Source organism: Lampetra fluviatilis, chromosome 66 (assembly GCF_964198595.1).
Source record: "Lampetra fluviatilis chromosome 66, kcLamFluv1.1, whole genome shotgun sequence".
Lineage (NCBI taxonomy): Eukaryota > Metazoa > Chordata > Hyperoartia > Petromyzontiformes > Petromyzontidae > Lampetra > Lampetra fluviatilis.
Genome location: NC_136340.1, coordinates 185139 through 202925, shown reverse-complemented (window position 1 = coordinate 202925; position 17787 = coordinate 185139). Strand labels below are relative to the sequence as shown.

Below are 17787 nucleotides of genomic sequence, written 5' to 3'. Positions count from 1 at the left end.
TTATATCTGTACCAAATGGAAATTCCCCCGGTACAGCTATTGAAGGCTTCACGAACTACGCAGTCGAAATAGATGTTAAATAATGTGGGAGCCAAAGGACATCCCTGTCGCACCCCAAGGTGTACAGGGAAAGGCTCCGACTCCCGGCCACGTAGTTTTACCCGGGCCCGCTCACCATCATGAAGGTCCTTAATGATCGTGAGCAGAGGGTCAGGGACTCCGAAAGCACGAAGAACAACCCAGAGCCCAGTCCTACTGATGGTATCATAGGCCTTGACCAGGTCAATAAAGCAGAGATGTAGGTCTTTTTGGAATTCCCTACACCTCTGCTGTAGCAGACGGACAGAAAATATGGCATCTGTGCAGGACCGCCCTTTCCTGAAACCGCATTGGGGCTCCGCAAGCCTCTCCTCAGCGTGCCTAGCAAGGCGATGTTGAATAATACTTGCCAGGACCTCTCCCGGCCCACTGAGGAGTGAGAGGCCCCTGTAGTTGTTACAGTCTGTGCGGTTCCCCTTCTTAAAGAGGGGAACCACCAGGGCATCCTTCCAATCCTGCGGAACCCGTCCAGTGGTCCAGACTGTTGTTATGATGTCATGTAGGGCAGTCTGTGCACAAACGCCACCCTCCCTCAACATTTCGCTTGGGAGATCATCTCTGCCCGGTGCCTTTCCTCGTATCAGACTCCGGATCACCTTCAGTACTTCCTCAACAGATGGCACCTCAGCCAGCCACTCACAGGGGGTGACTTCTTCCAATATTTGAGGCACCGCAGCCTCAGCAGGATATCCTCACTTTGTGCCACGATGTTTTCCTGGCTGAGGGATTTCCCCTCCCCCAGGACCTCACAGAAATGCTCTGCAAATCTGCAAACCTGTTCCTGGGGGTCGGAGATTGGATCACCGTTTTTCCCCCTAATGATGGTAATAGGTGTGGCGCTGCAGGTCACTTTTTTGATGGAGTTAAATAGGGATTTGTGATCGCGGGCCACTGAGGCAGACTCCATCTCCTCAGCAACCCGCGACCACCACCCATCCTTGCAGCGCCTCACGGCTCTCCGAACCTCCGAGCGAAGGCTGCGGTAAGCCTCCTCATTCTCTGACGTGGGATGCTATAGCCGATGAGAGTGGGCCTGTTGCTTTTTCTCAACTATCGTGAACACCTCCCCTGTCAGCCAGGGTCTCTGGGGAGGTCTGGACCCCGTACCCAAAGCAGCCGTTGCAGCTGCATGAGTCACAGTCCTAAACCTCGCCCATTTACCCTCGACATCAGGAGGAGTGGGGGACGATGCCAACCCCAGCCGCAAGCGATGATGAAATTCTTGCTTGCAACTTTCATCAGCTAACTGAGACCAGGCCACTTTAGGTTGGAATGGGGTCCTGGGTGTACACCCACCACTGGAGTGGAAGAATGGCAGGCGCATCTTACAGATGACAAGTCGATGGTTATAAGGCAGATCAGCTCCACGGTAGGTCCTGGTGTCAAGGACATGGGCTCGCATCTGCTGGTCCGTCACTATGTAGTCCAGCAGATGTTCTTGCTTGGACCCGGCATGCATCCATGATGTTGTGTGGATGCGCCGATGCCGGAACAGCGTGTTGGTAATTACAAGCCCATGGGCTGCACAAAAATCTAGCAGCCTCCTACCGTTGTTATTGAGCTGATCTGGCCCATGCCCTCCAATCACTCCAGACCAGGTGCCAGCATCATGGCCAAGTCGGGCATTGAAGTCACCCAACAAGATGACTCTATCCCGAGGGGCCAATTTAGCCAGCACCTGTGACAGGAGGTCATAGAAGGCATCTGACTAATCGGCTTTGCCTGCATCCCTCCACGGATGTTCGTCTTCAGTGTGGTCCTAAGTAACCACGACCACCACTCCTCGCGTCCGGTTGATGGGAAGGCGAGCCCAAAGTAGCCTGGGGCTTACAGCTTCCCACACCTCACCGCCACGCTCCCACGCCCCCTTCATTCTTTTGTTCAGAAGAAGAGCCACACCCTGTTGTTTGGCAGTCTCCTGCCCCGAGTCGAGGACTGTCCACCCCTCATGGTGGCAGGAGCCAGAACCGGTCCACCGGACCTCCTGAATGCCACAGAGATCCAGGCGGTACCGGTCCAGTTCCCGACAAAGGAGTGGCAGCCTCTCCTCCGCAGTGAGCGTTCGAACATTCCACGTGGCCACACGAAGTTTCCCGTCCGACACCGCGAGGAGGTAGGGGGTTGTTTTTGCCGGATGTGTACACTCACATACACACACACACACGTGTACACACTCTCACACGTGTACACACATACACGTGTACACACATACACGTGTACACACACGTGTACACACACACGTGTACACACACGTGTGCACACTCTCACACGCTTGCGTGCACTCTGACCTCTCGACGGGGCTGAAGGTGGTGGCCGCACCGCGGATGTAAAACTCCGGTAGGAGGGAAAACCTCAACTCCTGGCCCGGGTAGTCGGGGACATCCTGAGTCATCCTGGGGGGGGTGGGCACGGGGGGGGGGGCACGGGGGGGGGGATGCAAGGAGACACGTGGGGTTGTGGTGGGTGACGCGCATGGTCCTGAGTCAGCCTGAGGAGACCCGTGGGGGTGTGGGGGGTGGCTGGGCCACAGAGGTGGGGGGGGGGGCTACACGGTGGGGAGGGGGGAGGGGCTACACGGTGGGGAGGGGGGAGGGGCTACACGGTGGGGGGGAGGGGCTACACGGTGGGGGGGGGAGGCTACACGGTGGGGAGGGGGGAGGGGCTACACGGTGGGGAGGGGGGGGCTACACGGTGGGGGGGAGGGGCTACACGGTGAAGAGGGGGGAGGGGCTACACGGTGGGGGGGGGCTACACGGTGGGGAGGGGGGAGGGGCTACACGGTGGGAAGGGGGGAGGGGCTACACGGTGGGGGGGGGGCTACACGGGCTCCCGAGTCACCTTGAGACTAGAGGTCACCGACACGAAGGGAGGGGGACGTGGGGGAGTCCCCCCCACCTCCACCCCCTCACCGCCCTGGACAGTACACAGCAGCACATCCAGGTAGCCTGCAGCTACACACAGCTACAGCTACACACAGCTACACACAACTACACACACAGCTACACACACAGCTACACACACAGCTACAGCTACACACAGCTACACACAACTACACACAGCTACACACACAGCTACACACACAGCTACACACACAGCTACAGCTACACACAGCTACACACAGCTACACACACAGCTACACACACAGCTACATCTACACACAGCTACAGCTACACACACAGCTACACACACAGCTACACACAGCTACACACAGCTACACACACAGCTACAGCTACACACAGCTACACACAACTACACACAGCTACACACACAGCTACACACACAGCTACAGCTACACACAGCTACAGCTACACACAGCTACACACACAGCTACACACACAGCTACACACAACTACACAGACACAGCTACACACACAGCTACAGCTACACACACTGCTACAGCTACACACACAGCTACACACACAGCTACAGCTACACACACAGCTACAGCTACACACAGCTACACACAACTACACACACACAGCTACACACACAGCTACAGCTACACACACAGCTACAGCTACACACAGCTACACACACAGCTACAGCTACACACACAGCTACAGCTACACACAGCTACACACACAGCTACAGCTACACACAGCTACACACACAGCTACAGCTACACACACAGCTACAGCTACACACAGCTACAGTTACACACAGCTACTCACACAGCTACACACACAGCTACACAAACAAAACAACCGCCATTCGCCACTAAGTGGCGGTGACGTCACCACGACGCTTGTGCTAGACCATGTGCACCTTGAGGCCACGTGAAGTGTCGAACGCCCGCTGGCAGGAGGTCACGGGGCAGACCCAGGTGCCACGGGTCGACTGACCGAGATGACCGAGATGACTGGCTGATGCACCACCTGTGCCCCCTACTGTACCAACTTGCTGTGCTTTAGCCACCCGGCGCTCCGCTCGTTGTTGTGAGCGTCGCTCCTCCGCCCTCCGTTGTTGTTGGAGGGCGACTGCCTCCAACTGCCCAGTAGCGTCCTTAACGAGCCTCCTCCACTGAGGCCGATCTTGACACCGCTGGTACCAGTCATCGGCAAGTCCACTCAGCTCCACGTCCTCCTGTACCACATCACTCCATCTCTTCTCTAGCCCGTGCCGCGCCCGTTTAGCCCCCTCGATCCGGCCGAACAAAAGCTGTTTAGGCATGCGGTGGCTGGGCATGCGGGCTACATGACCCAGCCAACGCAGCCTTGCCTGCCGGAGGAGCTCACTGATGGGACTTTGCCCAGATCTTTCAAGGACTTGTGAGCTCCTCACACAATCCAGCCTGGTTAAACCCAGGATGGATCGTAGGCAGGCCAGCCTAAATGTTTCCAACCGGCGAAGATGCTCCACTAGGGGGGTCCACGTTTCGCAAGCGTAGAGAAGGGAGGGAATGACCGTGGCCGAGAAGACCTGAAGCTTCGTGCGGAGCGACAGACCAGGTAGCTACACACAGCCAGACACAGCTACACACCACTACAGCTACACACACAGCTACACACACAGCAGCTACCTGCTGGTTCAAATAAAATAATCACAACAGGAAGTGACGTTTCGATGGCAAAGCAAGCGGTCGTCTTCAGGAAAAGACGACCGCTTGCCATCGAAGCGTCGTAGTTTTTTGTTATTTTTTTACTATTTTCTTTGAAGCCAGCTACGTGACTTTCCCGAAATACCCAAGAATGTGAATTCCTGCAGTCACGAAAGCTTTAAGTCAATTCTATTTAATTAAGTAGAACGTGTTGTTTATATTTATTTAAAGTTGCGCATTTTGACATGACGTCACATTTCTCAAACCCCCTCCCCCGTCGTCACACATCGTCACAAATGTCTGACCTCCCCTCTCCCCCCAGGTGCGTGACGTCATTTATGGACGGCCCCTAAAGGGGGAGCACCGAGGGGGATTCTGGGCTCGTTTTGGGGATCAACTGAAGAAGACTTTGCTCTTCGTGACGCTGGGCACCGTGGACCAGGCAGCTTGGTGTGGGCCAGACCCGTTCGCTAGCTAAGTCACACGCACGTCGTGAACAGTCTAGGACGGCATAGCCACACTTAGAAATAGAATACAGTGATCAGTGAGTTGTTTATTAAACGCGTTGCCTCCGCGAAATCGCGTGTGCGCCTCAGTAATGACACACGACACTCGGGTAACTTAGATCACTCTATTCTGAGACAACGTAACTCTCAGCCTTCCAAGACTACCGGGTGCCTACTCCAGGACGATGGAGACGACGGCCACGGCAGCCCAGAGCCCCGGTTCGCCCCGGCTCTTATCCCCCTCACGACCCGGCCACGCCACGATTCCACAACCCTCTCTCACCGCACCTGGCCCTGTCTGTCTCTGCCCTTGTTACAATTCAAGACCGTTAGGCCACGTGCTTGTCCTCACGCGACCCTGTCAAAGCTTGTCGCATCAATCATCGTTAGCGAACACTTAGGTCCGACGTTACCCTCACGTGACCCCGTCTGTTCCTGTTACGTTAATTAGTAACCATGGCCACGGGGAGCCGTACTGCCCCGACATCACTCCGTACTGTCCTTACACATGGTGTGAGTACACGGTGTGAGTGAGTACACGGTGTGAGTGAGTACACGGTGTGAGTGAGTACACGGTGTGTGTGTACACGGTGTGGTGAGTACACGGTGTGAGTACACGGTGTGGTGAGTACACGGTGTGAGTGAGTACGCGGTGTGGTGAGTACACGGTGTGTGTGAGTACACGGTGTGAGTGAGTACACGGTGTGAGTGAGTACACGGTGTGAGTGAGTGTGTACACGGTGTGAGTGAGTACACGGTGTGGTGAGTACACGGTGTGAGTGAGTACGCGGTGTGAGTGAGTGTGTACACGGTGTGTGTGAGTACACGGTGTGAGTGAGTACACGGTGTGAGTGAGTACGCGGTGTGGTGAGTACACGGTGTGAGTGAGTACACGGTGTGAGTGAGTGTGTACACGGTGTGAGTACACGGTGTGTGTGAGTACACGGTGTGAGTGAGTACACGGTGTGAGTGTGTACACGGTGTGAGTGAGTGTGTACACGGTGTGAGTGAGTACACGGTGTGTGAGTACACGGTGTGAGTGAGTACACGGTGTGAGTGAGTACACGGTGTGTGTGTGTACACGGTGTGTGTGTGTACACGGTGTGTGTGTGTGTACACGGTGTGTGTATGTACACGGTGTGTGTGTGTACACGGTGTGGGTGAGTACGCGGTGTGAGTGAGTACACGGTGTGGGTGAGTGAGTGTGTACACGGTGTGGTGAGTGTGTACACGCACCAGCTGCCGTAGGGACATTGCTTGAGGAATCTGCAGCAGTAGAACTGCCACTCACGGTCCAACACCGCCTCAAAGTAGTTGCTCTGCACTCCGGCCACCACGGCTCCGTCCGAGCACAGCTGGTACCTGCGACTCGCCACACACGCGGGGCGCGCCGGGTTCGCCGATGAGACCCCGACGGTAGAAACCGGTCCTCGACGGCAGCTCGGCAGCTCCTCGGGGTAGGATCGAGCCAAGTCTCTGCCTCTGCTGCCGATCCTACCCCGAATGTTGAAGCCTGTCCAAAGTTTGCTGAAGTGGTACTCCTGATGAGAGGCTGAATGTCAAAACCGGTCCTCACCCCCAGACTAGGCAGTTCACAAAGATTAGCCCCGTGCCTGACAGTAGCACGTTTGGCTACGGTAGGCTGCAAAAGGAGTTCAACATAAATACATACTGGATGGGTTCAAGCAGAGCCTGGCTGTACTGCTGATGAGACCCGGAAGGTAGAAACCGGTCCTGGCCCCCCTCCCCCCTTTACCATCCCTGCCCCCCCTTCACCAGCCTTCCCCCTCTTTACCACCCCTGCCTCCCCCTTCACCAGCCCTGCCCTCCCCTCACCAGGGTAGCCCTGCCCGGTTGTACTCCTCCCAGAAGCACTCCCCCATGACCATGGCTGGGCTCTCCACCCGGCACTGGAAGCCCCAGAGGCGGTCCACGTGGTCCCGGTGTGCGCTGTGCTCGCTACGCAGCTCGCTCAGCACCTGCGGGGTCCAGGGGGGGGGGGGGTCCAGGGGCCAGGGGGGGGGGGGGGTCCAGAGGTCAGTGGGGCCAGGGGTCAGTGGGGCCAGGGAGTCAGTTGGTCCAGGATGGGAGATGTGTGTAAGTGCGAGATATTTGTAAGTGTGAGATGTTCGTCAGTGAAAAATGTTCGTGAGTGCGAGATGTTTGTTAAATGTTCATAAGTGCGGGACATTCGTAAGTGCGAGATGTTAGTGAGTGGGAGGCGTTCATAAGTGCAGGAAATTCGTAAGTGCAGGACATTCATAAGTGCATGACGTTTGTAAGTTCAAGTCGTTCATGAGTGTGAGCTGTTTGTAAGTGGGAGATGTTTGTAAGTGGGAGATGTTCGTGAGTGGGAAACGTTCTTAAGTCGGAGACATTTGTAAGTGCGGGACGTTCGTAAGTGGGAGATGTTCCTAATTGTGAGATGTTCGTAACTGCGAGATGTTCATAAGTAGGAGAAGTTTATAAGCGCAGGGCGTTCGTAAGTGGGAGATGTTCATAAGTGAGACATGTTCGTAAGTGGGAGACGTTCGCAGTGGGAGATGTTCGTGAGTGGGGAAGTTTGTAAGTGTGAGATGTTCATATGTGCGAGACGTTCGTAAGTGCATGGCGTTCGTAAGTGTGAGACGTTCATACGTGCAGGACATTCATAATTGCGGGACATTCATAAGAGCATGATGTTCGTAAGTTCAAGATATTCATGAGTGCGACATGTTCGTAAGTGCGAGATGTTCATGCGTCGGAGATGTTCGTAACTGAGGGACATTCGTAAGTGCGGGACATCAGTAAGTGTGGGACATTCGTAACTGTGTGATGTTCTTAAGTGCGGGAAGATCTAAAGTGCGAGATGTTCGTAAGTCGGAGACGTTCATGAGTGGGGGATGTTTTTTAAGTGCGAATACTTTGTAAGTACGAGACCTTCACAAGTGCGAGACGTTCATGAGCGTGAGATGTTCGTAAGTGGGAGATGTTTGTAACTGCGGGACATTCGTAAGTGCGGGAAATTTGTGAGTGCGGAACATTCCTAAGTGTGAGGCGTTCGTGTGTGGTAGATTTTCGTAAATGCGAGACATTCATAATTGCACAATGTTCGTAAGTGAGAGACGTTCATAATTGGGAGAAGTTTGTAGCTGCGAACGTTCAAAAGTGCGAGTCGTTCGTAAGTGAGACATTCATAAGTGAGGAGTGTTAGTAAGTGGGGAGTGTTAGTAAGTGGGGAGTGTTAGTAAGTGGGGAGTGTTAGTAAGTGTGAGACATTCATAAGTGGGGAGTGTTAGTAAGTGGGGAGTGTTAGTAAGTGGGGAGTGTTAGTAAGTGGGGAGTGTTAGTAAGTGGGGAGTGTTAGTAAGTGTGAGACATTCATAAGTGGGGAGTGTTAGTAAGTGGGAGACGTTCATAAATGTGTGACGTTTCTAATTGTGAGATGTTTGTAAGTGTGAGATGTTCGTAAGTGGGAGAAGGTTGTAAGTGCAGAACGTTCGTAAGTGGGAGATATTCATAAGTGAGACATGTTCGTCAGTGAGAGATGTTCGTGAGTGGGAGATGTTCTTAAGTTGGAAACATTTGTGATTGCATAATGTTCGTAAATGCGAGATGTTCATAAGTGGGGGATGTTCGTAAGTGTGAGACATTTGTAAGTGCGAGATGTTCGTAAGAGCTGAAATGTTCGTGAGTGGGGGATGTTTCTACGTGTGAATCCTTCGTACTTGCTAGACCTTCGTAAGTGCTAGACGTTCGTGAGTGGGAGACGTTCATAAGTGGGAGATGTCCGTGAGTGGGAGACGATCATACGTGGGAGATGTTCGTAACTGTGGGACATATGTAAGTGCGTGATGTTCGTAAGTGCGAGATGTTCGTGAGTGGGAGAATTTTGCAAGTCCAGGACGTTCGTAATTGTGAGATGTTCGTAAGTTCTAGATGTTCGTAAGTGGGAGATGTTCTTAATTCAGAGACATTCCTAAGTGTGTGATGTTCGTAAGTGCGAGGCACTCGTAAGTACGAGACGTTCGTAAACGCGAGACGTTACTAAGTGTGAGACATTCATAATTGCACAATGTTCGTAAGTGTGTGACGTTCACAAGCGCGAGATGTTCGTAAGTCTGAGATGTTCTTAAGTGGGGGATGTTCATAAGTAGGGGATGTCTTTTAAGTGCAAAACCTTCGTAAGTGTGAGACGTTCATGAGCGTGAGATGTTCGTAAGTGGGAGATGTTTGTAACGTTTGTAACTGCGGGACGTTCGTGAGTGCGGAACATTCCTAAGTGTGTGATTTTTGTAGCGTGTGAGGTGTTAGTAAATGCGAGACATTCATATTCTTAGGTTTTTTCGGTAAAGTCACGTAGGTAAAAAATTCAAATTAATAATACAGCAATTAATAATACAGCAATCATGCTGTGACAGTTCTACCTGAAGACGGAAGCTTGTGTTGCCTCCGAAACGTCGTGATTTTTTTTATTTTACTTTTATTAATTTACATTTTTTATCTACGTGACTTTACCGAAAAAACCTAAAAATATGAATCCTTGCAGTCACGAAAGCTTTAAATCTAGAATTAAGAGACATTCATAATTAAACAATGTTCGTAAGTGGGAGACGTTTGTAATTGGTAGATGTTTGTAGCTGCGAACGTTCAAAAGTGCGAGTCGTTCATAAGTGAGACATTCATAAGTGAGGAGTGTTAGTAAGTGGGGAGTGTTAGTAAGTGGGGAGTGTTAGTAAGTGTGAGACATTCATAAGTGGGGAGTGTTAGTAAGTGGGGAGTGTTAGTAAGTTGGAGACGTTCGTAAGTGGGAGACATTTGTAAGTGGGAGATTTTCATAAGTGCGAGATGTTCATGAGCGTAAGATGTTCGTAAGTGGGAGATGTTCGTAACTGCGGGAAGTTTGTAAGTGCGGAACATTCCTAAGTGTGTGATGTTCGTGAGTGCGAGACGTTCGTAAATGTGCAACGTTCCTAATTGTGAGATGTTTGTAAGTGTGTGGCGTTCGTAAATGTGAGATGTTCATAAGTGGGAGATGTTTATAAGTGTGAGACGTTCGTAAGTGCAGGGGCACTTGTCGTACCGCAGACCTTCGACCCTGAGTCTCATCCCCTCACCTGCCCGGGCGGACACTGGAAGTAAAACCTTTGTCGGTAGACGTTCGTCCAGTGGGACTGGTGACCTCCTCCACCACCTCCGTAGGGGTCGTAGGGATTGTAGGAACCACCACCACCGCCACCACCGTGGTTACCGTCACGGTCGTCATAGGCGTCGTAGTCCTCATCGTAGGGGTAACCCAGGGCTGGCTGAGGTCCGAACGCCACCACCACCGCCACCAACATCACCACCATTGCCAGGAGCGATGTGGGCATGGCTGGTCGGGCGCGCGAGGGTGGAGAGCGTGGAGGAGAGGTGGACCGAGTGGTGCCCATCGCTGTGGTTGGAGGAGATGGGGGTTGGGGATTGGTGGAGGAGGAAGGGGCGGGTATTGGTGGTTAGCATCAACACCATTATCATTGTTAACATCATTATCACCACTATCATCATTCCCATCACTATCAACATCATCGTTGCCATCAACAACAACAACCGCCATTCGCCACAAAGTGGCGGTGACGTCACCACGACACTTGTGTACCTTGAGGCCACGTGAAGTGTCGAACGGCCACTGGCATGAGGTCATGGGGCAGGCCCAGCAGGTGCCACGGGTCGACTGACTGAGATGACCGAGATGAGTGGCTGATGCAACACCTGTGCCCCCTACTGTGCCAACTTGCTGTGCTTTAGCCACCCGGCTCTCCGCTCATTGTTGTAAGCGTCGCTCCTCCACCCTCCGTTGTTATTGGAGGGTGACTGCCTCCAACTGCCCAGTAGCGTCCTTCACGAGCCTCCTCCACAAAGGCCGATCTTGACACCGCTGGTACCAGTAATTGGAAAGTCCACTCAGCTCCACATCCTCCTGTACCACATCACTCCATCTCTCCTCCAGCCCGTGCCGGCGCCCATTTAGCCTCCTCGATCCGGCTGAACAAAAGCTGTTTAGGCATGCGCTGACTAGGCATGCGGGCTACATGGCTCAGCCAACGCAGCCTTTCCTGCTGGAGGAGCTCACCAATGGGACTTTGCCCACATCTTTCAAGGATTTGTGAGCTCCTTACACAATCCAGTCTGGTTAAACCGAGGATAGACCATAGGCAGGCCAGTCTAAATGTTTCTCACCGGCAAAGATGTTCCACAAGGGGGGTCCACATTTCGCAAGCGTAGGGAAGGGAGGGAATTACTGTGGCCGAGAAGACCTAAAGCTTCATGCAGAGTGACAGACCAGGTAGCTTCCACATAGCATTACGCAACCGATGAAAAGATAATGCCGCTCGACTGATTAAGAGTGAGACCTCTGCTGTTAAACCGGAGCTGGTCATAAGCACACTGCCCAGATATGGGGAACTCTCCACTCTCTCCACAACTGCCCCATCACCAATTGGGAGTTATTGGGGGTGGAGTGTCCGATGGTACAAAATACCCTGGCAGGTGCTTAGTTTTGGTGGGGCTGATGGTAAGGCCCCACCTCTTAGTGGTAAGCTCCAAATCCCCTCTGAGTGAGCAACGATTACCAGATCATTGGCATACATAACATCGTTGAGCAATAGGGAGCCATCCCTTGACCGCACCCGGGCATTGATCAGCCTCCCACTGTATCTGTACCAGATGGAAATTCCTCCAGTGCAGCTATTGAAGACCTCACGAACTACGTGGTCAAAATAGATGTTAAATAATGTGGGAGCCAGAGGACATCCCTGTCGCACCCCAAGGTGTAGAGCGAATGGCTCCGACTTCCGGCCACGTAGTTTTACCTGGGCCCACTCACCATCATGATCATAAAGGTCCTTAATGATCGTGAGCAGAGGGTCAGGGACTCCGAAAGCACGAAGAACAACCCAGAGCCCAGGCCTTCTGATGGTATCATAGGCCTTGACCAGTTCAATAAAGCAGAGATGTAGGTCTTGTTGGAATTCCCTACACCTCTGCTGTAGCAGATGGACAGAAAATATGGCATCCGTGAAGGACCGCCCTTTCCTGAAACCGCATTGGGGCTCCGCAAGCTACTCAGCGTGCCTAGCAAGGCGATGTTGAATAATCCTTTCCCGGCACACTGAGGAGTGAGATGCCCCTGTAGTTGTTACAGTCTGTGCGGTCCACCTTCTTAAAGAGGGGGACCTCCAGGGCATCCTTCCATTCCTGCGGAACCCGTCCAGTGGTCCAGACTGTTGCTATGATGTCATGGAGGGCAGTCTGTGCACACACGCCACCCTCCCTCAGCATTTCGCTTGGGAGATCATCTCAGCTCGGTGTCTTTTCTGGTCTCAGACTCTGGATCACCTTCAGTACTGCCTCAACAGATGGCACCTCAGCCAGCCACTCACAGGGAGTGACTTCTTCCAATATTTGAGGCACCGTAGCTTCGGCAGGGTTATCCCCACTTTGTGCCATGATGTTTTCCTGGCTGAGGGATGTCCCATCCCCCAGGACCTCACATAAATGCTCAGCAATCTGCAAACCTGTTCCTGGGGGTCGGAGATTGGATCACCGTTCCATCCCCTAATGATGGTAATCGGTGTGGTGCTGCAGGTTACTTTTTTGATGGAATTAAAGAGCGATTTGTGATCGCGGGCCACTGAGGCAGACTCCATTTCCTCAGCAACCCGCGACCACTACCCATCCTTGCAGCGCCTCACGGCTCTCCGAACCTTCGAGCGAAGGCTGCGGCAAGCCTCCTCATTCTCCGATGTGGGATGCTGTAGCCGATGAAAGTGGGTCTGTCACTTTTTCTCAGCCAGCTTGAACACCTCCTCTGTCAGCCAGGGTCTCTGGGGAGGTCTGAACCGTGTTCCCAAAGCAGCCATTGCAGCTGCATGAGCACAAAGTCCTGAACATCACCCATTTACCCTCGGCATCAGAAGGACAGGAAGGGTGGACAATGCCAACTCCAGCTGCAAGCGATGATTAAATTCTTGTTCGCAATGTTCACCAGCGAGCCCGGACCAGTCCACTGTGTGGTCTCGAGATGGACACCCGCCACCGCAGTGGGAGAATAAACTTCGCCCATTTACCCTCGACATCAGCAGGAGTGGGGGACGATGCCAACCCCAGCCGCAAGCGATGACCAAATTATTGCTTGCAACTTTCAACAGCTAGCTGAGACCATGCCACTAAGGTTTTGAATGGGGTCCTGGGTGTACACCCACCAACGGGGTGGAAGAATCTCAGGCGCATCTTACAGATGACAAGTCGATGGTCAGTGGGCAGATCAGCTGCACGGTAGGTCCTGGTGTCAAGGACATGGGCTCGCATCCGCTGTTCTGTCACGATGCAGTCCAGCAGATGTTCTTGCTTGGACCCGGCATGCATCCATAATGTTGTGTGGATGCGCCGATGCCGGAACAGCGTGTTGGTAATTACAAGCCCATGGGCTGCACAAAAATCTAGTAGCCTCCTGCCGTTGTTATTGAGCTGATCTGGCCCATGCCTTCCAATCACTCCAGACCAGGTGCCAGCATCATGACCAACTCGGGCATTGAAGTCACCCAACAAGATGACTCTGTCCTGAGGGACCACTTTAGCTAGCATCTGTGATAGGTCATAGAAGGCATCTGGCTCATAGGCCTTGCCTGCATCCCACCACGGATGTTCGTTTTCAGTGGGGGCATAGTTAACCACGACCACCACTCCTCGCCTCTGGTTCATAGGAAAGCGAGCCCAAAGTAGCATGGGGCTTACAGCTTTATACACCTCACCGCCACGCTCCCACGTCATCTGGTCCAACCCATGTGAGACTAGGCTCTAAGGAAAGCTGTCTCGGGTGTGGACCAATCAACTTCAAGGACAGTGTACATTATCAGAGTTATGTTCTTTGGTTTGTATTATGACTGCAGGTATTGTGGTCTATGCAAACATGACTCCTTGTAAAAAGGTGTCAGTTTTGTTGCCAGATAGAAGGGTAAAAAACCAATTATCAGGTAGTCGGTTGTTTTACCATCACTACCATCACCACCACCACCCTTATTTTCATCATCATCGTTGCTATTATCATTATCACCACTACCATTAATACCGTCATCATCACCATTATTACAAACATCACCACCATCCCCACTCCCCGCAAGTTTTTTTTGGGTTGGATAATTTAACCAATGAATAATATTGGTCGCAAACGCCGACGTGTTAAACATCCCCACTACCATCACCACCATCACCACCACCGTCACTACCATCACCAACACTACTATCAGCACCATCACCATCATCAGCATCACCATCAGCACCATTATCAGCATCATCACTATCACTGCCACCATCATTAATCACCATCATCATCACCATCACCACCATTATCACCATCACCACCATTATCACCATCACCACCACCACTATCACCACCACCATCACCACCATCACCACCACCACCATCATTAATCACCATCATCATCACCACCATTATCACCACCACCATTATCATCACCACCACCACCATCACCACCACCATAATTAATTACCACCACCATCACCACGATCATCATCACCACCACCACCATCACGACCACCACCACCATCACCACCACCACCATGACCACCACCACGACCATCACCATCACCACCACCATTACCATCACCACCATCACCACCATCACCACCACCACCACCGTCACCACCATCACCTTAGGAGCGGCTCTCCGAGAGTCTGGCGAAGAGAAGTGAGACGTGGAGTGGAGGTTCATGAATATTCATAAACTTACACAGACATACACCGACACAAACACACACACACACACTGATACACCCACACACTTACACACACACACTGACACACACACAGACACACACACTGACACACACACACACTCACACACACAGACACTCACACAAACACACTCACACAAACACACACTCACACTGACACACACACACTCACACTGACACACACAAACTCACACTGACACACACAAACTCACACTGACACACACACACTCACACACAGACACTCACACACACTCACACAAACACACACACACATTGACACACACACACACTCACAGTGACACACACACTCACACAAACACTCACACACTCACAGACACTTTCACTCACACACACAGACACTCACACGCACAGGATATATTCGTACAAACACTCACACACACATCTACATACACACACATCTACATACACACACACGGACACACTCATCCATAATACACACATACACAACACACATTTACATACACGGACAAAAGACAATCATCCCCGTATAGCCTTCACAGACTGTTGGGACAAGTCATGTTAGCGAGCACCTATGAAGGCCATAACGGAACACGAGGGGGTGGGTGGCCAGCGCCACGCTCGGCCGCCTTTGTCTTCCCTCAGTGGCGACGTTTTACACCCCCCCCCCCAGGCACCCGTGTCAGGCTGTCTCTACCTTCGGAAGGCCCAGGACCGGCTCAGGTAATCGATATCACTGCTGTCGATGGTGGTGGGTGGGCTCGTAGCCATTGGCGGTTACGTCACCACGTGCCAAGCTAGGTGCACTTGGATTGACTGCTGTGCCAGGCTAGGTGCAGGAGGAGGTCACGGGACAGACCCAGCAGGTGCCATGAGTTGACTGCTGTGCCAGGCTGGGTGCAGGAGGAGGTCACGGGACAGACCCAGCAGGTGCTATGGGTTGCCTGCTGTGCCAGGCTAGGTGCAGGAGGAGGCCACGGGACAGACCCAGCAGGTGCCATGAGTTGACTGCTGTGCCAGGCTGGGTGCAGGAGGAGGTCACGGGACAGACCCAGCAGGTGCTATGGGTTGCCTGCTGTGCCAGGCTAGGTGCAGGAGGAGGCCACGGGACAGACCCAGCAGGTGCCATGAGTTGACTGACTGAGACAAACTGCTGATGCACCACCACCTATGGAAACTCGCTGCGCTTTATCCGCCCGGCGCTCCGCTCGTTGTTGTGAGTGTCGCTCCTCTGCCCTCCGCTGTTTCCGGAGGGCGACTGCCTCCAGCTGCCCAGCAGCCTCAAAGTGCACCTAGCCTGGCACTGTCCGGTAAGCATACTTCACGAGCCTCCTCCATACACACATACACACAAAGATCCCCCGTGTAGCCTTCGCAGACTGTTGGGACAAGTGCTGTTAGCGAGCACTTACGAAGGCCGGGCACGGGTGGCCAGCACCACGCCCGACCGCCTTTGTCTTCTCAGTGGCGATGTTTACGCACTGCACCAAATACCAATACATGGCTGAGTCGACCTAGGGGAGGCCCACAACCAGATTAGATAATGGTCACCGGTGGTGGCCGTGAGCAGGAATCGAACCCGGAGTGAACGTCTTCATGGCGCAGCGTAGCGCTACCCACGACACTACTCTACCACCATCACCACCACCATCACTCTACCACCATCACCACCACCATCACCATCACTCTACCACCATCACCACCACTCTACCACCATCACCACCATCACCACCACCATCACTCTACCACCATCACCACCATCACCATCACTCTACCACCATCACCACCACCATCACTCTACCACCATCACCACCACCATCACCATCACTCTACCACCATCACCACCACTCTACCACCATCACCACCATCACCACCACCATCACTCTACCACCATCACCACCATCACCATCACTCTACCACCATCACCACCACCATCACTCTACCACCATCATCACCACCACCATCACCATCACTCTACCACCATCACCACCATCACCACCATCACCACCACCATCACTCTACCACCATCACCACCATCACCATCACTCTACCACCATCACCACCATCACCACGACACTACCGCTCCCCACGCCATCACTCTACCACCATCACCACCATCACCACTACCATCAACATCACTACCATCACCACCACCATCACTACCATCAACATCACCACCATCACCACCACTATCACCACCATCAATATGATCATCATCACCATCACCACCATCACCACTAGCATAAACATCACCACCATCACTACCACCACTATCAATATAATCATCACCACCATCACCACCATCAGAATCACCACTACCATCGCCACCACCATCACCACCACTATCACCACCATCACCACTACCATCAACATCACCACCATCACCACCACTATCACCACCATCAACATGATCATCACCACCATCACCACCATCACCACTACCATCAACATCACCACCATCACCACCAATATCACCACCATCAATATGATCATCACCACCATCAGAATCACCACTACCATCAACATCACTACCATCACCACCATCACCACCACTATCACCACCATCAACATGATCATCACCACCATCACCATCCGAATTAACATCGAGAGAGTGGGGGATGGAGGGGCGGGGGACGTGGCCCCCCGAGCCCCCCCCCCAGCCCCTCCCCGCCACCCTCCCCCCCTCCCCCCGGGGCCCGCGTGGTTGGGTGATGACGTCTCCAGCTGGGGGAGATGCGGGGCCTCAATTCGGGGCGAGGGGGTAGAAGCGAGGGGGTAGAAGGGAGGGGGTAGAGGGGAGGGGGTAGAGGGAGCGAGCGGATAGGGAGCGAGGGGGTAGAGAGCGAGGGGGTAGAGGTGAGGGGGTAGAGGCGAGGGGGTCGAGGCGAGGGT

At 53.1% G+C, this 17787-nt stretch overlaps 1 protein-coding gene across 2 annotated transcripts in view; it reads right to left on the bottom strand.

The window, feature by feature from the left end:
- The window catches only part of LOC144952239 (dermatopontin-like), a 31853-nt gene that overhangs the window by 3226 nt on the left and 10840 nt on the right, over nt 1-17787 (bottom strand). The window contains exons 1-5 of one of the 2 annotated variants that reach the window (XM_078882663.1): nt 14835-14973; nt 10239-10555; nt 6979-7121; nt 6379-6504; nt 2388-2492 (exon numbers count right to left, since the gene is read on the bottom strand). In XM_078882663.1, coding sequence (XP_078738789.1) covers nt 2388-2492; nt 6379-6504; nt 6979-7121; nt 10239-10553 — 689 coding nt within the window. In that variant the 5' untranslated portion in view covers nt 10554-10555; nt 14835-14973. Of the gene's footprint in view, nt 1-2387; nt 2493-6378; nt 6505-6978; nt 7122-10238; nt 10556-14834; nt 14974-17787 lie in introns of those variants that run through there. The other variant, XM_078882664.1, reaches the window with a different exon arrangement.